Source organism: Papio anubis, chromosome 20, assembly GCF_008728515.1.
Source record: "Papio anubis isolate 15944 chromosome 20, Panubis1.0, whole genome shotgun sequence".
Classification (NCBI taxonomy): Eukaryota; Metazoa; Chordata; class Mammalia; order Primates; family Cercopithecidae; genus Papio; species Papio anubis.
This window is the reverse complement of record NC_044995.1, coordinates 9,429,850-9,449,880: the sequence shown is the minus strand read 5'-3', so window position 1 is coordinate 9,449,880 and position 20,031 is coordinate 9,429,850. Positions and strand designations below refer to the sequence as shown.

General features: G+C 50.5%; 1 protein-coding gene across 19 annotated transcripts in view; it reads right to left on the bottom strand.

Annotated features, from left to right (window-relative positions):
- Positions 1 to 20,031, bottom strand: part of LOC101022334 (leukocyte immunoglobulin-like receptor subfamily A member 3) — a 109,080-nt gene that overhangs the window by 59,725 nt on the left and 29,324 nt on the right. For 6 of the 19 annotated variants that reach the window (XM_031660239.1, XM_031660232.1, XM_031660234.1 and 3 more), the window contains 7 exons: positions 14,774 to 15,070; positions 14,220 to 14,522; positions 13,848 to 13,898; positions 13,512 to 13,562; positions 12,781 to 12,903; positions 12,391 to 12,466; positions 12,279 to 12,316 (listed from right to left, as the gene is read on the bottom strand). The exons of 1 other annotated variant lie outside the window; for it this stretch is intronic. In XM_031660239.1, coding sequence (XP_031516099.1) covers positions 12,279 to 12,316; positions 12,391 to 12,466; positions 12,781 to 12,903; positions 13,512 to 13,562; positions 13,848 to 13,898; positions 14,220 to 14,522; positions 14,774 to 15,070 — 939 coding nt within the window. Of the gene's footprint in view, positions 1 to 9,515; positions 10,807 to 10,915; positions 11,042 to 11,939; positions 11,993 to 12,278; positions 12,317 to 12,390; positions 12,467 to 12,780; positions 13,003 to 13,511; positions 13,563 to 13,847; positions 13,899 to 14,219; positions 14,523 to 14,773; positions 15,071 to 15,295; positions 15,599 to 15,745; positions 16,031 to 16,219; positions 16,256 to 16,417; positions 16,500 to 16,881; positions 20,008 to 20,031 lie in introns of those variants that run through there. 12 more of the 19 variants (XM_031660243.1, XM_031660242.1, XM_031660244.1 and 9 more) reach the window with 9 other exon arrangements.

The window sequence follows — 20,031 nt, the reverse complement described above, 5'->3', positions numbered from 1 at the left end:
AAGGAAAGCATTGCCCAGAGAACTGGGCCCTGCTTTCAGTTGCATAAATACGGCCCATTCTTAAGGTCAGCAATTAAGTTCCAGGAAGATCCCTAGAGTCAGCTGAGCAGAAAATTACAACAAAGTCTCTATAGGGCAATTGGGGATTTCCACGAGACATGGGAGCAGCTGGATATTGCGTCAATGATAATGAAATCAGCTGGGTGAATGTAGCCGGGTCTCTAGAAACAGCCAGGTGGATGTAGCTGGCCCTGGAAACAGCCAGGTGGATGTAGCCGGCCCTGGAAACAGCCAGGTGGATGTAGCCGGGTCTCTGGAAACAGCCAGGTGGATGTAGCCGGGTCTCTGGAAACAGCCAGGTGGATGTAGCCGGGTCTCTGGAAACAGCCAGGTGGATGTAGCCGGGTCTCTGGAAACAGCCAGGTGGATGTAGCCGGGTCTCTGGAAATGTTTCAGGTGGATGTAGCCGGTCTCTGGGAAACAGCCAGGTGGATTCTCTGCAAAGCCAGGCAGCGGCGAGGTTGATATTGCTGGAAATAGATGACTGTAGCTGACTCTTTAGTAACAGCCGAATGTAACTGGGTCTCTGGAAAGTCACCATGAGGACGGAGCTGGAGATGAGAAGTGCTTCGTGGAAGCTGATGTCACGGGTAGAGGAGCACAGTCTTTTGCCTGGCAGGGTGTATGTGTGGGAATAGATTCCCCAGCCTCGCTTTCTTCTCACTCTCTGCTTTCTTGACGGTGACTCCCATGGCTGAACTCAACCAGAAACTAGACGCAAGAAGATGTTGGTGATGCAATCCATAGCGTCAGCCTCCAGGGTACAGACAAGATGGGAAAGGACAGAGGGTGTATTAAGAGTGGCCAGAACTTTCAGTGGGAACTGCTGCCACTGAACTGAGAACCTAAATGTAAGGGGTGTAGTTGGATCCCAGAGTGGCAGGACTCAGTGTCAGAAGTCAGTGGACAAAGGCGAGAATCTGGTGTGTTGAATTGGGTGTGGTTATCACAGAACTGGGTGTGGTGATAATAATGGACAGCAGAGTCAAAGCAGTAATCCGAATAGACTGTCTCATGCAGCCGTTTAGTGTTGTCCAGTTGACCGCTGCGTTCTAAGACGTGACATAGATAGGAAACTTACTTAATTCTTACTTGATTTGTATCAGCAGAACATTTCTTGGCGAAGAGTAAGAATCTAATTAGAATCATAAAATAGAGAGTCACAGTTTCTTAATCAATTACTGGAATTTGGCCAGTTTATAGACCCAGAACTCCTTGAATTAAAGGGAAGACCAGGTACCCTTGAAAGCACTGCTCTAGTATATACTACAAAAAGTTATACAATTATATTTCTCTCAACTTTCCTTAAATGTACCTATGGCCTTTATCATGGTAACTGTGCACTGGGTAAAGGAAATAATCAGATATTTTGGGTACAGCTAGACACTGGCTCTGAGCTAACACTAACTTCAGAGGACCCAGAACACCATGGTGACCCTCCAGTCAGATTAGAAGCTTATAGAGGTCAGGTAGTCAATGAAGCTTTAGCTCAGATCTGTCTCCTGTTGAATTTTCTTGGCCACGAAAGGCATCCTGTGGCTTTATTCCTAGCTCTGGAATGTATATTTGGATTAGACATCCTCAACAACTATCGAAATCCCCACAAGTGGGGAAAAAGATAGGACAAGCTATGGGGCATATGTAAGACTACTGAATGTGTTGATGTTTGCGTAGTATTCAACTAGTAATTGCTGCATAGGATGAGCTGATTGAGTTATTGTTGAGTTTTTTTTTTAATATTCTTTTTTCTTGTATAAAACGACGTTTAAAAATCCATCCCGTTACCAGTATGCAGGTTTCTTTTCTGTTATTTTATTATGGTATTTTAATTGAAAAAAATAATTGTATATAATCATATGTATTTACTGGGTATCATGAGATGCTTTGATAAATGTTGACCTTTGCAATCCGGCCAAAGACATGCCCATGGTAAGTGTGCTATTTTTTATTTAAAATGTGCACAAAAATTAAGTCAGATGAGACACTGTCTCCCCCTAGTGGTTCTCAAGTCATTTTCCATTTTAATCTGAGTAGGGAGAGCATCTAACTTTATAAGAGGAGTGGAGAAAACCAACAAGTCCCAGTGCACAGAGGACTCAGAGGTCTCCTGACATGTGAGAATGTGTTCATGCTTGCGCATGCGTGTGCGTGCGTGAATGTGTGAGTACATGCGCATGTGTGTTATGTGCGTAAGTGGGATGAGCTGTCTGTCTTCACTCACCCATGCCTCCCCTCAGACACCTCAGTTCATCCCGGATACATACGCTCCATCCTGGAGGCCTAAGATGAGCAAGTTCAGGGGATCTTATGTACAGCATGGGTGGGGATGGATGTGCTGATTAATTTGACCGTGGCTATTATTTCACAATGTAGATGTATATCAGATTATCACCTTGTGCATCTCGAATATATGCAATCACTGCCAATGAAATACTCACAAAAAATACTAACACCTCCTTTGTAGTTCTTGTTAATCCCATGCAGCCTTGAACGACATGAAGGCAGAGACTGGGTCCGAGTGATCTGTACACCCCAGAGCATGACACAGGACTGCCAGAGGTGAGGTCTTTAAAGTATTTATTGGTGCAGGAAGTAAAGCATGACCCAGAGGACTGGTCTCAGCTCTCAGATCCATATGTACGGCTCGTTCTCAAGATCAACAGCTAAACTCTAGGAGGACGTTCAGGATCAGCTGAGTAGATGATTGCCGGGGCAGCTCGCGGGATTTACAGAAGACATTTGGAAACTGCAGGAGGATGCGACGTTGTTGATGGAATCAGCTGGGATGACTACAGCTGAGACTCAACAGCCAGGACACTGGAGCTGGGTGTCTTGAAACAGACAAGTGACAGCAGCTGGGTCACTGGAAACAACCGGGTGACTGGTGTGATGGTGCACACCTGTAATTCCAGCTACTTGGGAAGCTGAGGCATGATAATTGCTTGAATCCAGGAGGCAGAGGTTGCAGTGAGCCAAGATCACACCACTGCACTCTAGCCTGGGAGACAGAGTGAGACTCTGTCTCCGACAAATAAAATAAAATAAATGATTGTAATTTTTAAAAAATAAAAAATAATAAAATAATAAAATAATAAAAAATAAAAACCCCAAAATATATGACCTTTTGTGTCATTATTCATAATAGCTAAATAGTGAAAAAAACTCAAATGTCCATCAATTGGTGGATGCATAAACAAAATGTGATACAGCGGTAGAATGGAATGTTCTTCAATCACATAAGGGAACAAAGGCCAATAACATGTTACAACGTGCATAGACCATGAAAACATTACGCTAAGTGGAATTGGATTTTTGCTGTTGTCATTGTTAATGTGGTGAATTTATTTTTACTTTTCTTTTTTAAGTTTCAATAGTTTTGGGGGAACAGGTGGTGTTTCGTTGCATGCGTAAGTTCTTTAGTGGTGGTTTTTGAGATTTTGGTGCACCCATCACCTGAGCGGTGTACACTGTACCCAATGTGTGGTCTTTTATCCCTCATCCCCTCCCATTGGTCCCCCTGGGTCCCCAGAGTCCATTATATCATTCTCGTGCCTTTACATCCTCACAGCATAGCTCCCACTTACGAGAACATACGATGATGGTTTTCCATTCCTGAGTTATTTCACTTAGAATAATGGTCTCCAAGCGCCTCCAGGTTGCTGGGAATGCCATTGTTTTGTTCCTTTTTATGGCCAAAGTATTCCATGGTGTGTGTGTATGTGTATGTGTGTGTGTGTGTGTAATATACATATTTTTCATATGTTTGTTGGCCATTTGTATGTCTTCTTTAGAGAACTGTCAAAAGTCAAAAGGAGAATTGGATTTGGAGGGAACAATTTTATGGCTATTTTTCAGTATAATCATCAGGTGAATATAGAATCTTTCCAGCCAGGGTTACTTTAATCTGTTACCTGTAGCCAGGAAGGGAGACGTTTATCACAGAGACAGGCACCAACCTGGGATACTTTTCCCCAAAGGTGAGTAACTGTAGTGTGAGCCCTAAAATTCACCACAGGTAGGTCCTGATTTGGCCCAAGATATGCTTTATCCACTGACGTGAAGTGCCAGGTGTTTTTCGTATGGTTTTGTTACTGAAAGACACAACTCCCTCTAATCTAAGGCATCCTCTCCAAATCCCACTGAGGCACAGGAGCGACACTAGGGAGGGGGTCCCGGAACTTCCTGTGAGAGATTCGCCTCCTGAACCCTGGCCGGATCCTCCCCACCCTGGGATCTCTGCGAACCTCTGGGGTCTCCTATTCAATCAGGACCAAGTTGTGAGGTGGGATTCCTCCCAGGCTACAGTCTCCCTGTTCCCTCTTTCAATTTCATCAAGACAGATCAGGAGCATGAGTGTGGGAGTGGTGGCGTCTCCTCCCACAGACCCTGGCTGTGCAGATGGAGGAGGCCACAGTTCCTGGATGGAGTAAATGTACTGGGAGCCTGGGTTCTCCATCACGAGGCTGTCCCGTCAGCAGCCCCACAGGAAGGGCAACTGCTCTCTCCGGGAGGCTGGCTTTCATTTCCCCAAGGCTGGGGCTGGGGCAGGCACCAGGCTCTCTTCAGATACTTCGCACAGAAATGGTATCTCCCTGACCCTTTTCTGCTATTTGTCCCATCTGTCCTCATCTCACCAAGGATCAGGACATAGGAGCCAATAGACCCAGCACCTTTCTGAGTCTGTCCTGTCCAAGTGAGGGTCACTGGGGGCTTGTTCTTCTTCTCAGAGCCTTCCCATGGGGTCTCCTTCCTTCCTTCAGCCCGTCCATCAACACAGCATTGTGGGATCCTTACCACGGCGGCCCAGCCCTGGGGATGCTTCAGGGAAGCTGCAGGTCCCTGCTGCAGGGCAGACTCAGATCGGCAGAGACACGTTGCACATCTGGCTGTGAACTTCAAGTTGAGCTGCAAATGGCAATGAGAAAAAAGGAGAAAGAAAGAAAGAAAGAAAGAAAGAAAGAAAGAAAGAAAGAAAGAAAGAAAGAAAGAAAGAAAGAAAGAAAGAAAGAAAGAAAGAAAGAAAGAAAGAAAGAAAGAAAGAGGAATAAAGAAATAAAGAAAGAGACTCTTCTTTTGTCGTTGGAATATGGGTTTTATTTCTTCCCAAGTTTCCTTCTTAGACTTTCCTCCCCGCTTTTTTCTATTTCTTAATAGTGTTCACCTCCCCCTCCCTTAAAAGTAACCTCTGAGTCATTCCTGCCTCCTCGGTGTCCCTCCCACCCCCAACCCCGCTTCCTTGGGCATTCCCCTGCATCTCAGTCTGCCTTCAAGGGTTTGGAAACAAGTACTTAGTCTTGAGTTCTGATTTCGGGATGGGATAGGGAGTTAATTTTTTCGGAATTGCTGACCTTCACCCCTGCCTGCATGACCTTGGGCAGTAAGTCCCATCTCTGAGCCTCAGTTTCCTCATTTGGAGCCTGTTGTCATGAACCCCCCTCCTGAGCGGTTCGGGGGCCAGTTGTGCCTGGGTCATGGGAGGGCCTCGGTCATGCACATTTCCAGACCAGGTTAAGACTTGAGGGGTGGACACATGTGTGGATCCTGGTGTTGGACTGTACAGTCACGGTGAGCGACTGACGTGCTCAACAGCCCACATCTGCTCCCAGCACTGGGAAAACCTGCTTATAATGTGTCTGAAATATGCAGCCACAGTCCTACAAAGAAAATGAGAAATGAAACTTCCTGTCATAGGCAGGAAACATTAAGAAGCAGAAGAGGTCAGAGCCGAGTGGCTGCTGGTAACTTGCGATGTCAGGCGGTCACTAAGGGGGAGGTTTCCACCTCTGTATGAGACAGAGGAGAACCCCCGGGCCCTCACACTCAGGGAGGGGTCATGGTTTTGGACGGAAGTGGGGAGTTGTGGCTCCTCCTCCCCTGTGTTTGTGGATGGCACTGGGGTATCTCTGCCCATTGACTCAGGTCCATGGTCACCCCTGAGCCGCCGCCTCCATGTGTGCGAAACAGATTCACTACAGCGTTATCACACATGGGCGTCTGTCCCACATGCGAGTCTGAGGCTCACGTTGGCCCCTCCCCTGCTGGTGACAGCCCTGAGCAGACTCGTGTGGCACTGGCGGGTGGAACCATCTCCCCTTTTCCAGTCTTAGCTCCCAGCACAGCCCTGGTACAAACCCTCTCTGGAAGAGGAGGCATGTGGGAAGCATGTGTCCAAGAATGACAAGAAGGAGGAATTATCCTCATGATCAAAAGTGCGATGACGGGCCGGGCACCGTGGCTCATGCCTGCAGTCCCAGCACTTTGGGAGGTCAAGGCAGGCAGGTCCTTTGGGCCCAGGAATTCAAGACCAGCCTGGGCAACACAGCAAAACCTCATCTCTACAAAAAATACAAAAATTAGCTGGATGTGGTGTCATGAATAATGGCCTCCAGCTCATCCAAGTTGCTGCAAAACTCAATCCTTTGTATATCAGTTGCAAAAAATTAAAAATACCTAAGAAGATACCTAACCAAGGAGGTGAAAGATCTCTATAAGAAGAACAGTAAAACGCTGCTGAAAGAAATCGTAGATGGCACCGCAAAACAGAAATAAATCCCATGCTCATGGATTGGAAGAATCAGTATTGTGAAATGATCATACTGCCCAAAGCAATCTTCAGATTCAATGCAATTCCCATCAAAATACCAGTATCATTTTGCACAGGATTAGAAAAAGCAATCCTAAATGTCAGGCCTCTGAGCCCAAGCTAAGCCATCACATCCCCTGTGACCTGCACGTACACATCCAGATGGCCTGAAGCAACTGAAGAGCCACAGAAGTGAAAATAGCTTAACTGATGACATTCTACCGTTGTGATTTGTTTCTGCCCCACCCTAACAGATGGATGTACTTTGTAATCTTCCCCACCCTTAAGAAGGTTCTTTGTAATTCTCCCCACCCTTGAGAATGTACTTTGTGAGATCCACCCGCTTATCTTACCTCCACCGCCTATCCCAAAACCTATAGGAGCCAATGATAATCCCACCACCCTTTGCTGACTCCTTTTTCGGACTCAGCCCGCCTGCACCCAGGTGAAATAAACAGCCTTGTTGCTCACACAAAGCCTGTTTGGTGATCTCTTCACACGGACACGTGAGACACTAAAAATTCATATGGAACCAAAAAAGAGGATGAATACCAAAGCAATCCTAAGAAAAAGATCAAATGTCAGTCGAATACACGTATCCTAGGCGGAATTGTGGGGTCTTGTTTTTGTTTTTGTGAGACAGAGACTCTCTCCGTCACCCAGGCTGGAGAAACAAAACCTTATTCAAAAATAAGGAATTGTTTGTGAAACCTGGCAATTGTGAATAGTGCTGCAATGAACTTAGGAGTGTGGACATCTCTTCTGTGTGTCAGTATCATTTCCTCTGGGTATACACCCAGCAGTGGGCTTGCTGGATTATACGGTTGTTGCACGTTTAGTTTTTTGAGGAGCTTCCATACTGTTTTCTAAAATGGCTGCATTAATTTACACATCCACCAATGGTGTGTAAGGATTTTCTTTTCTCCCCATGCTCACCAACACTGATCTTTCACCATTTTGATAATAGGCAATCTAACAGCTGTGAAGTGATAGCTCACTGCAAAATTTCACTTTTTACACATACACGTGTATACATATGTATACATATATACATACACATGCATATATATGTACATACATATCTGCACATATGTACCTATGTATGTGTGGATGTATATGTATGAATACACATATTTGTATATATACATATATGTACACACTTACATACATACAAACTTCAAGAAGCTATAACCTCACATCTCTTAGGATGGTTACTATGAAAAAGAGTAGAGTAGCAAGTGTTGTGAGAATGTGGAAAAAATGGAATACTTGCACTCTGCTAGTGGTAATGTAAATGAGTACAATGACTGCAAAAATAAAATAGATGTTTTTCAGAAGTTAACGATCAGAACTGCCCTATGTTGCAACAATTTCCCTGCTGGGTACGTATCTAAAGGAAACGACATCAGTACGTTGAAGAGATGCCCGCCCTCCCATATTCATGACAGCTTTAGTCACCATAACCAAGACAGAGAACCCACCCAAGTGTCCACCAGCAGGCGAGTGGATACAGAAAAAGAAATGCTCAGTGTATCCACAGCAAAAAACTACTCAGCCTTCTAGAAGAAGGAAATCGTTTCATTTGTGACATGGATGAGCCTCCAGGACATCACGCCAGGTGGAGTAAAGAAGACACAGGAAGACCCCTGCTGCCTGATCTCACTTATGTGTGGATTGCCCCAGTTCAGCTCATGGAATTAGAGAGTCGAAGGTGGTTCCTGGGAGCTGAGCGGGTGGGGGTGGAATCAGAGAGCTGCATCGAAGGATACCGCGTTTCAGTTAGACAGGAGGAGTGAGTTTAGCAGATCTGTTGTACAATACGGTGACTACAGTTGCTCACAACGGATTGTATACCCGAACATTGGTAAGAAAGTAGATTTTAAATGTTCTCTTAACAGAAAGGTAACTATGTGATGTTACAGATGTTAATTAGCTTGACCTAGTGATTTCACAGGGCATATTAAAATTTCACAGGATATATTAAAATAAAACACCCTAAGTATGTAGAATTTTAAATTGCCAAATAAAATAAAGTAAAACATTAAAGTAAAATAAAAAAATTATTATTCTGAGACAAAAAAACCATAGTTTAAAACATGCCTTTTATAGAATGGAAAATTCCATTCTATATGTGATGACTTTTTTTTTTTAATTTTTTGAGACAGAATCTGGCTCTGTTGCCCAGGCTGGAGTGCAGGGGCGTGATCTCAGTTCACTGTAACCTCCACCTCCTGGGATCAAATGATTCTCCTGCCTTTGCTTCCCCAGTAGCTGGGATTGCAGCGTGTGCCACCACGTCCAGCTAATTTTTTTTTTTAGTAGAGATGCGTTTGCCATGTTGGACAGGCTGGTCTCGAACTCCCGGCCTCAAGTAATCTGCCACTTCTGCCTCCCAATGTGTTGAGATTACAGGTGTGAGCCACCGCACCTGGGCACATTGCCTCTTTTTCTTTTTTTTTTTTTTTTTTTTTTTTTTTTTTTTTTTTTTGAGACTGAGTCTGGCTCTGTCGCCCAGGCTGGAGTGCAGTGGCCGGATCTCAGCTCACTGCAAGCTCCGCCTCCCGGGTTTATGCCATTCTCCTGCCTCAGCCTCCAGAGTAGCTGGGACCACAGGCGCCCGCCACCTCGCCCGGCTAGTTTTTTGTATTTTTTAGTAGAGACGGGGTTTCACCGTGTTAGCCAGGATGGTCTCGATCTCCTGACCTTGTGATCCGCCCGTCTCAGCCTCCCAAAGTGCTGAGATTACAGGCTTGAGCCACCGCGCCCGGCTTTTTTCTATTCTCAAGAAACATTTGTGACGCTCTGGGTGTGTTTGTGCATTTCATTAGTGTGTCAGTATGCGTAAGAAATCACCAATGAAGCTTCGTGAACTGGAGTTTATACCATGGGAACATTTTTATTACAGTGTTTTTCACACACACACATATATATACACACACATAAACACACACATCTAAAATGGGTCAGATTCTCTGATTACTCTTACGTTCATTACGTAAACTCCAGTTTGCAATACTTCATCTATTTAATCTGCATTTTCTGGTGTATTGGCATAGGTTTGCCGCCTGTTCTGTTGTTAGTTTCTGAAAACATATGTAGGATCTCTAGGGCTGTCTGCTCGCTCACTCCTGTGTGGAAATGCGTGCCTGCTCTTTCTTTCTCTTGCTCATTGTAGTTAGGATTCGTGAGTGCAATTAATGTTTTCAAGAATGAGCTTCACTGACTTTGTTGAATTTTCAAGCTTTGGTTTTTCCTCATGAATAACTCCTCTTATTATTATTATTATTCCCTTTCTTATGCCTTCATTTGGAATAATTTGTTATTCTTCTTCTAGATTTCTTTTCTTTTTTCTTTTCTTTTTTTTTTTTGAGACGGAGTCTCCCTCTGTCGCCAGGCAGGAGAGCAGTGGTGCGATCTCGGCTCACTGCAACCTCTGACTCCCTGGTTCAAGTGATTCTCCTGCCTCAGCCTCCCGAATAGCTGGGATTACAGGCGCGCCCACCACCACACCCAGCTAAGTTTTGTATTTTTAGGACAGACAGGGTTTCACCACGTTGGTCAAGATGGTCTCGATCTTCTGACCTCGTTATCTGCCCGCCTCAGCCTCCCAAAGTGCTGGAATGACAAGCGTGACTCACCGTGCCCGGCCCTGAATTTCTAATAGGAAAACCAAGATCATTCATTTCCTACTTTTTTTTCTTTTCTAATTCATTCATTCGTGGCTCATAGTTTTCCAGTTTCATCGTTTGATGTGTAATATTTACATTGTGATTCAGTTCAACGCACTTTCTGACTTTTAGTTTTCTCAGTGACGTCAATGATTATTGAAAAGTCTGTTGCTTTATTTCAAAAATGTATAGATGTTAGTTATTTATACTGCAGAACTGAGTGACCCCTAAAAGTTCCCAGCGTCTCCTGGTGTAGGTCCAGGCTGACTGGGGTTCAATGGTGTCCACTAGGGGCAACTCCCATGCGTTCCAGACTCCCTGGAATGTGGGGTCTAGGTCCCCTCTGGGCTAGTGGATGGTCAGGGTGGCGTAGATGCTGGACTCAACTGGAGGCACCCTTTCCTGGGATGGAGGAGGCTCAGTTGCCTCCCGTCTGAGGGTCAAGCTCTGCAGCTGGGCGTAGGTCACATCCTGGGGGTCTTCAGATGCAGCAGCCTGCAGTGGGGGAGAGTGAGAGGGAAGGAACGTGATGGGGGTGGGGGAGGCCTGGGGGCCTGGAGAGGAAAGGACCAGCCTGAGTGTCCATCGGCCTGTCCTCTTCCGCCTGTGTGTCCTTTGTGTCCAGGAATTCCTCGGACAGTGGGGAGGGAGGAGAGGCCATTTCTCTCCTAGGTCTGGAGTGTTTCACCTGGGCATGTGTCACTGTCTGGGGGTCTTCATCGTGTGGTCTCTGCTAGAGAAAGACACTGGTGGGGAGTGTCCTTGAGTCCCCCTGACCTCCTGGAGTCAATTTTCCCCACTGTTCCCAGGGTGATCCGATTACATCCCTTTCCTGATGGAATCTCAGGGATGCCCTAAGGCCATGTAGGGTTTGGCCGCTCCCTCCCTGTGGTTCTGGCCTCTCCTCCTCACTCTGACCTTGCCCATTTGGCTGCAGCCTCACACGGCCTTCCTGCAAGAGCTCGCTGCTGCCTCGGGGCCTTTGCACGGCTGTTTCCTCTGCCTGCAGGGGCTTGTCCATTACAGGATCCTGTGGCCCCCTCCATCCAGGCTTCTCAGATGACAGCTGAGCAGACAGCCCTCCCCTTACATTCAGACTGGCCCCACTGCCCCACACTCTCTGCCCTTTCCCTGGTTTATGTTTCTTACAGCACGTTGCACTCCTGCACACATGCATTTATTTGCATTTTGTCTCCCACCACGAGGTGAGCTCGGGAGGCGGGGGCGGCTCTGCTCCCTGCTGTGTCTGCAGCTCCCACAGGGAGCCTGATCCACAGTGAGCTCCCTGGGAACACTCGCTGGATGAATGAATGAAGGGGAGCCCAGGGGACCGGGGTGGTTCATCTATTCCTCATCCTCCTGAGGCCTGGGGAGTGCTCTAACCACCAGACGGCCAAACAGAGGAGGAGCGGGAAGGGGACCCGGGAGGAGGCCTGTGAGGTCCCAGGACAGCAGGAGAGAGTGAGGTCACAGCAGGCGGGAGGCAGCGTGCTGGACAAGGAGGGGTCCACCGTGACGATGCTGAGAGCCAGGGGAAGAGGACAGAGAAGTCCTGCAGGATTAGATCTGGCACCAGGAGGTCTTTGGTGCCCAGGACGGGGCGGGGGGGAGGGCGTGGGGAGTCTCACCCGACTGTCCAGCTCCACCCCGTCCTCAGGCTGTGTATCCTTCACGGCAGCATCTGCCGGGACAGAGCAAGGGGTTTGTCTCCTGGGAAGGTTCCCTGAGACCTCTCAGTCCTGCGGGCCCCTGCCCAGCTCCCAGACGGGGCCACTGCGATGCAGGGAGGGGCTGTGATGTTCCCGAGGTCCCACAGTGTGGGGTGAGATCATCTCACCCTGAGCCCCAGACCCTTTCCAGCCTGTGCCCCTTTCCCCATTGCTACGGAAACTTTGGGGTCCCCATCTCCTCCTGGCTGGTCGCCTCCCCCATCTCCTCCTGGCTGGTCGCCTCTTCCTGTCACTCACAGAGGTTTTCTTCCTGGGTGTCGGCAGCTGGGCTGGACCTGGGGGAGGAACGGGAGCTTTAGGGGCAGTGTACGGGGCCCGGTGGGAGTCTCGGGTCTTCGGGCAGAATTACCTCCTCTGAAGGCCTCTGTCTCTGGGCTCTGGCTCCACAGCCCCTGCAGGATGTTGGAAATCAGCCTTTCTCTGGGCTGGGGGAAGAAGGACAGAGCCTCAGCCCTGGGAACATTGGAGTCCCCTGCCCCCCACACACAGCTCGAAGGTAAGGAAGGAAACCTGAAAACACTCCTGCCTCCATGTTCCAAATGCCCCATGAGATGGACAGAGCCCGAAGGACACTTTACATTTGTAGATGGGACTGACATTAAGTGCTTTTTCCATTCGCCTGGTGAGAAATGCTGGAACAGTTCCTCAAAGCTGCATTTGCCCGGTGGTTTGGATTCTCTTTGGCTGCACCCTGAGCCCACCCTCGGTCAGCCCACAGGGTCTCCCCTTCCCTACTCACCCAATGTCCAACGTTTGCCCTGACGTCGATGTCGGAGGACAAGGAAGAGGAGGAGGAGGAGGAAGAGCAGCAGGACGAAGGCCACCAAGACGCCAGTCACAACCCCCAGGTGCCTTCCCAGACCTTGAGCATGATGACATCAGAAATGGGGGTGATGTCATTGAAATAAGCGCCTACTGTGTGCAGGTGACTGCTGGACCTTCTGTTCACCACCTCCAACCCCTACAACAGAAACATCCACCCCACCCACTTTACAGATGAAAAACTGAGGCTCAGAGAAGTGAACCGCCTGTCCCAGGACCCCCAGCCAGGAAGCAGCAGAGCTGGGAAGGGAATCCAGGAGTCTGACCCGCAGCCCTTGTTCCCTGCACCAGAGCTGAGCCCCGGAGATGCAGGGAAAAAGCCTGACCATCCTGAACCACAGCCCTGCTCCCCTCCCCTGCCCCAGGTCACCGTCACTGCTGCAGGTGGGACAGGACAAGCCCCTGCGGAATCGGGTCTGGGAGGCTTCCCTGGGAGTTCTCCTCTCCCAGGAGGTCACAGCTGGGAGTCAGAGCTGAAAGGAACGTTCCCACCCGCAGGCCTCTCTCCTTTACACCTGGAGAAACTGAGGCCCAGGCAGGGGAGGGGCCTGTCCATGTCACCATCTCCAGAGGAGCCTGAACCTGGGACAGAACCCACCCCTGCCTCCCCAGGACCCCGCCCACCCTCCTCTCAGAGCCCCCACTCACCACTCTGGGGTTCCGACCCCGTGGGGGTGAGGGGCTGGTCCTCAGGGCCTGCTGGGTCAGGATGGGAAGGTGAGGGCTGGGGCTGCCCTGCCCCCCACGTCAGCCCGGCTGCTCCTCCCCCAGGCTGGGCCCCAACATCTCTCTCTGCCTCGACCCCGCCCCTCACCGGCCCAGCCTGAGCCCCTGGGAGCCTGTGGCCCCTCCTCTGGCTCTGCCCGGCTCCCTGGAGGGAAGGCCATGCCTGAGTCCTTGAGGGGAATGGGATTCTCTGGGAGACTCAGGGCTGCCCTGGGGGAGGCCGTTCTCCCTCTGAGTCCAGAAGCCGCAGTGACTTACCACATGTGGAGGTGGGGCCTGTTGTGGGGGAGCTGGGGCCTCCGGAGAGTCCTGGGTTAAAGAATGAGAGAAGGCTGAGGAGCTGGGGCTTCCCTGAAGTCTCCACCTCAAACCAAATTTCTCTACATGGGGGCTGTGGTCTTCCCAGCCTCTCCCTCCACCCACCTCCCCAGTTCATGATGCTGGCGATGCCGCTGAGGGTGGGCATGCCTTCGGGGGAGCCGTCGTCCTCCTCCCCTCTGATGGGTGAGTCTCCCTCTGGCAGAGACCCCCGTCGCATCCCCACTCACTTCATCCCAGCCCAGAGCTCTCCTGGGGGCAAGGCCTGAGCTGAGCCTTTGGGCTCAGAGAGGACAGGGTCAGGGCCCTCACCTGAGACCACGAGCTCCAGGGGGTCACTGGGGACAGACAGCAGGTAGGAGTTGGAGCTGCGTGAGCCGTAGCACCTGTAGGTCCCCGCGTGGGCTGAGGTCACAGGACTCATGGGAAATTCAGCCTGGTACTTAGGATATTTGTACATTGATCTTAGATGGAGGTGGGCATCAGCTGCTCCCGCCTGGGTCAGAAGGAAAGCGTGGAACTGCCACGAGGACTGACAGAGCAGGCTCACGTTCTCTCCTGAGGCCACCTTGGGGCCCGGCTGCACTGAGATGAAGGGTGTGCCACGGATCTGTCCTGGAGAGAAGAAGGATGGGTGAGGGGCTGCCCCACCTGGTTCTGAGCTGACGCCTCTCCAGGCTTCTATCTGGGACCCTCAGTCTCTGTCTCTGTTTTCTCTGAGTCTTCCCTTCTCCCCATTCCCTGTCTCTGTCTGTCTCTCTCTTCCTTGGGACCCCCACCCCTCATCCCGGCCATCACCACCTGGGATCCCCCGGCAGGGCCTGTGCAGAGCCTGGGTCCCTGACTGAACCTGCTGGGCTCCTCACCTGCGATCAGGATGTCCAGGGGGTCACTGGGGGCCGACCACTCGGGGGAGAGGTTGTGTGCACCATAGCATCTGTACTGGCCCCTGTGGGAGCGGCTCACAGGGCCCAGGAGGAAGTTGCCCTGGGAGAGCCCGGCCTGGCGCTGCCGACCAGGGCGCTGGAGGAAGTCATCTTCTCCCTCCTTGTACAGAGCGAATCTGTTGTAGCCGGCATCAGAGCCACACTGGAGGGTCAGCTTATCCCCAGGGGCCACGACAGGACCCGGCTGCACTGACAGTGACGGCTTCTTAGAAACACCTGGGAAAAGGTGGTCACGGTTTCCAGGAGCGACCCTCAGGCTTCCCCACAAACCCTCCCTCTCCCCCTGGGCCTCACCACTGCTGATCTTCCTGTGTCTCTGGCCCCAGGAGCCCTGAGCCCTCTCGTCCCTACATCATCCCACCTGGCGCTGCCCTGAGACGCGGCTCCTCCCCACCTGCCCAGAGACTCAGGGAACTCCAGGCAACGCTGTGAATTTCTCACCTGGGACCAGGAGCTCCAGGAGATCACTGGGTAAAGACCACACATAGGGAGAGCGTGAGTCATAACCATAGCACCGGTACGACCACCTGCGACTCGGGCTCACGGGGCCCACGGAGAAGACGGCCCTGGATGACCCACGGGTATGGGGCTGAGAGTTCAGGCATTGTGGGTGTTCGTCTTCTCCTTCCTTACACAGAGTGAAGTTATCAAATGCCACCTGTGAGACACACTGGAGGGTCACATTCCCTCCTGAGGTCACCACAGGGCTGGGCAGGGCTGAGAGGGTGGGTTTGCTGTAGGTTCCTAGGAGAGAAGGCGGCACCATGTTAAATGGGACTCACACCTCCTGCATCATCCCCAGGGCTGGGCTGTGAGAGGGAGACGCCCCTGAGAGCCGACCCCCTTCCTGAGGACAGAGCCTGGAGCTGGGACCCCTGAGTGTCCTCTCACCTGTCACCACCAGCTCCAGGGGGTCGCTGTACTCTGATGCATAATTGCGGATGTAATACCAACAACGATACCGCCCTGCATGTTCCGAGGTGATGGATCCAATGGGGAAATAGCCCTTCTTGACAAGCTCTTGTCGTATCCGTCCAACCCAGGATGCTGGGTTTTTTTCCCTATATATACGGTACTCCTGAACCTGAAGTCTCCCCTGACACCTGAGGGTCACAGGACTCCCCTCGCTGATCACAGACCCTGGCTCAGCCCGGAGAGTGGGCTTGGGAAGGGTCCCTGGAAGGAAATCAGAGATCAGATTCTAAGTCATTTCCCACCCAACAGATCTCAGCTCTTGATGGCAGGACCCTCCAGATGCCCCCATCAGTCAGCCCAGATCTGCTATTCCCCGTCCCCAGCTGCACGGGGGTGGCCCCTTGTCCCCAGTGAGGAGGAGGGACCCAGGACAGCTGGGGACAGACTCACCTGCCTGCACGTGGGTCCTGGCACCCAGACTCAGCCCTGGAAGAGAGTTCCCTGTGAGACATTGGCCCCTGAAGTCTGAGCAGGTCCTCCCCTCCCTGGGATCTTTGTGAGCCCCTGGGGTCTCCTTATGCACCAGCGTTTGGCTGTGGGGTGAGGCCCCTCCTAGGTTAGAATCTCCCCTCCCTCTTCAAATCTCACCGAGACAGATCAGGACCATGAGGATGGGGGTCATGGCGTCTCCTCCCACTGCCCTGCTCTGTGGATGGATGAGCCCTCAGTGCTGGTAGGACAGAGACACACGTGTGGCCACTCAGAGGCTGGGTCCTTCTTGTCATGGGGTTTTGTCATCTGCAGCCACACAGGAAGTGGAACTGCCCTCCCCAGGAACCTGGCTCTCATTCCTTTAGGTCTGAGGTTGGGGCAGGCACCGGGCCCTCTGCAGACATTTCAGACAGAAATGGGGTCTTTCCTGACCCCCAGACACTGTCTGTCTGGTTTATCCTTGTCTCACTGAGAGCTGGGACGTAGCGGCAAATAGAACTGGTGCTTCCTGTGTCTGCCCTTCCAGATGAGGGTAGTGGAGGCTTCCCCTTCACAGTCTCCCACAAGGTCTCCCTCCCTCCTTCAGCCCGTCCATCAGCACAAGGTTGTGGGGTCCTTACCTTGCCAGTTATCTCTCCAGCCCTGGAGATGCTTCATGGAAGACGCAGGTCCATGCTGCAGGCAGACCCAGATCAGCAGAGACGCATCTCACATCTGGCTGTGCCTTCCAGGCTGAGCTGCGTGTGGCAGTGAGCACAGAGGAGAAATGCAGGGAAATAGGGGAAGAAAAGTTGACTTCTTTCTTGGCACTGGATTGTGAATTTTCTCTCAACCAAATAGTCCCCTTCTCAACTTCCCCTTTTTAAAACTTTTTTGCTACAGCGTCCAGCCCCACCCAGCTGGGAACAAACCTCTGAGTCTTTCCTTCCTCTTTAGTGCCCCTGTGCCCTTGGCCGCCCCTCTGCACCTCAATTCCTGCTCAGCATTTCTGGAACAATGACTTATGTTTGAGCTTTGATTTGGGGGAGTGGGGGAGGGAGCTGATATTTATTCAATGACCGGTTATCATCCACTGCCTGTGTGACCTTGGGCGGTAATGAACCATCTCTGAGCCTCAGTCTTTTCCTTTGCAGACTGTTGTCACAAATCCCACTCGTCACCGTGGTTGTGGGGTCAGTGGTGCCTGGGATATTGGGAGGGGCTCATTTGTGCTTCATTTCCAGACCAAGGTAAGATCTGAGGTGTCTGGGACATGAGAGGATCTTGGTGTTGGATGGTTGATGCGTCCACTCATGATGTCGCCCCTGACCCTAATGGAGAAGTGTGCATCAGGCATTTCTGAAATACCCAGAGAATCAAGGTCATGAGCAGAAAAAGAGGTATGGAAGTTCCCAAGGGTAGACGGATCCACAAGAAAGAACAGAGGCCAGAGATGAGATGCCACAGGGTGGCGGGACCATCGAGGGGTCATTGGAGTGGAGGTTTCCGCCACTGAGTGGAGCCGGGAGAGGAACCTCACGATCTGCAATGACAGAGCGGGGCTCAGGGCTCCAGATGAAGGTGGGAGGCTGCGTCCTCCAGCCACACCTGAGGCTGGAGTGGACCCCAAGCAACCCAGGGGAGTCACCTCAAGGGAGTGCACCCAACCGTCCAGTGATAGAGCTGCTGGGATTCCAAAGAAAGAAGCACTAAACACCAGGGTGTCCATAGAGCATTTATTAGGGGGACTTCCATAGAGTGGGGCATCCTTGTCTCCTTGCCCAGTGTCTGCTTGTGCATCTCAAGGATGTGCTTCCACATAGAAGTATGTTCCTGAGATGGACAAGGAGGCACTGGGTGTTCTACACAAAGCTTTAACCAACCAACCAAACAAACAAAAAACCCTGGAGAATATTATCTCTCAGTACAGTTATTTTTTGGGATACACAGGCAATTCGTTTCAGTACCCTCTACATGTACCCAAATCTGCCCGTACTCCAGCCTCGATGTTGTCTCTGCTTGACCTGCATATAGGAAAAGTTTGCTGTTCATACACGCAGGTCTTGCTTCTCACAAATGCCATACTTCTGATCCCTGTTTGGTTGAAAAAGTGTGTATATAAGAGACCCCAGGAACTCAAGGTTGCCTTGCTCCAGGGTCACCAGGATTTTGAGTGTATTTGGGAATGAGAAGCAAGGATTACAATCTGGAGTGCATGGCATGGCAAGACACGGTGCGTCCAGAGAGGGAAGTGTGATATTGGGATATATACTGGTTTTCACCCGCGGTTCCTTGCTTGTAACTCCCATAGCCCTTGTTACAGTCTTTTGTTATAACATTGGCTGTGTTGGGCCTCAGGGGAGGCCTCTGACCTCCTCCTGCCCTTCCTTCACCTGCTCAAGGCAAGAATCTAATGTTCCCTGCCTTTCTGATGGTGGATCTTAAGACCCTCCCAGAAGATGGTCTCACCCTGTTCCTTGTGGGAGGAAATGCTGACATCATGAAGCTTCCATAAAAGCCCAAGAGGACTGGGTTTCATGAGTTTCTGGATGGCTGAGCATGCAGTGGTTCTTGGAGGGTGGCGCCCAGGGAGGGCATGGAAGTCACGTGCCCCTTCCCCCATGCCTCCTCCTATGCGTCTCTTTATCTGTGTCCTCTGCAGTGTGCTTTGTATTCAACCAGGAAATGTCCATGTCTCCCTGAGTTCTGTGAGCTGCTACAGCAAATTAAACCCAAAGAGGGGGTCATGGGATCCCCAACTTGAAGTCGGTTGGAGGTCTGGACTTGGCAATGGTATGGAGGGCAGTCTTGGGACTGAGCCTTCAATCTGTGGGATCTAGGACTGTCTCTGGGTAGACAGCATCAGAACTGACTTAGACATCCCAGCTGATGTCTAAGTTACTGGGTTTGGGGAAAAAAACCCGACACATCTGATCCTACAAGTCTTCTGTGTTGATGATTGGTGTAAGAGTAGAGGAAAAACACCTTAGAGAGAGCTCTCTGTACATAGAGAGGTAAAGGAGGTTCTTATCAGCAACAAAGGAGAGGCTGACAGAGCTGCTTAGAAACAGAGTTCCCTGATTCCAGAGGTTCAGAGCCAGAGCTGCTGTCGGTCCGCTGGAGGAGATGTTGTTGCTGAGAAAATGTTCTCTCGAGAGCATCTTACCTGAATTCCTGACATCCTAAAGAATAGCTAGTGATACACCTTGTCAAAGCAGGAGATGGGTGAAGGACATGAAAGAGTTTCTTGTGGGGTTTTTTAAAAGTCCTTAGAAACAGTTCTCATCTGAGACCTGGAAGCATGAGCCTCCTCTCCTTCAGGCCTTCCTGGCCCTGTGGGGTATGAGTTTGACCAAAGTCATCTCATCCTTGCATCTGTGACTTTCCTACTGGGTGTCTGCAGTGAAGGGATTGGGTTACGAAGTTTAACTTGAGAGTTTCAGGAATTTGGTTGAGGAGAGGCCTTGTTTCTATATCATTAGCAAAAGGGTTAATTTTTCAGTGTTTTCTAGAAACAACCTAAAGTGCTTTATCAGTACCTGGGAATATTTAAGACCTCAGCTTGGGTTCCAGCCTGCAGGTGGAAACAGGCATCTGTCCAACCCACAGAGCAGTCATGGCACTTTGTCTCTCTCTCAGAACAAAGCAAAAAGTGTAGGAAACCGTGGGACCCTAGAGAGACTGTGGTTCCCCCTCTTCTGTATTTGTGGACAGACTCTGGGATAGCTCTGCTCAGTGACCCCAGCCACACTCAGCACTAAGCCACTTTCCCGGATGGGCATGACACAGAC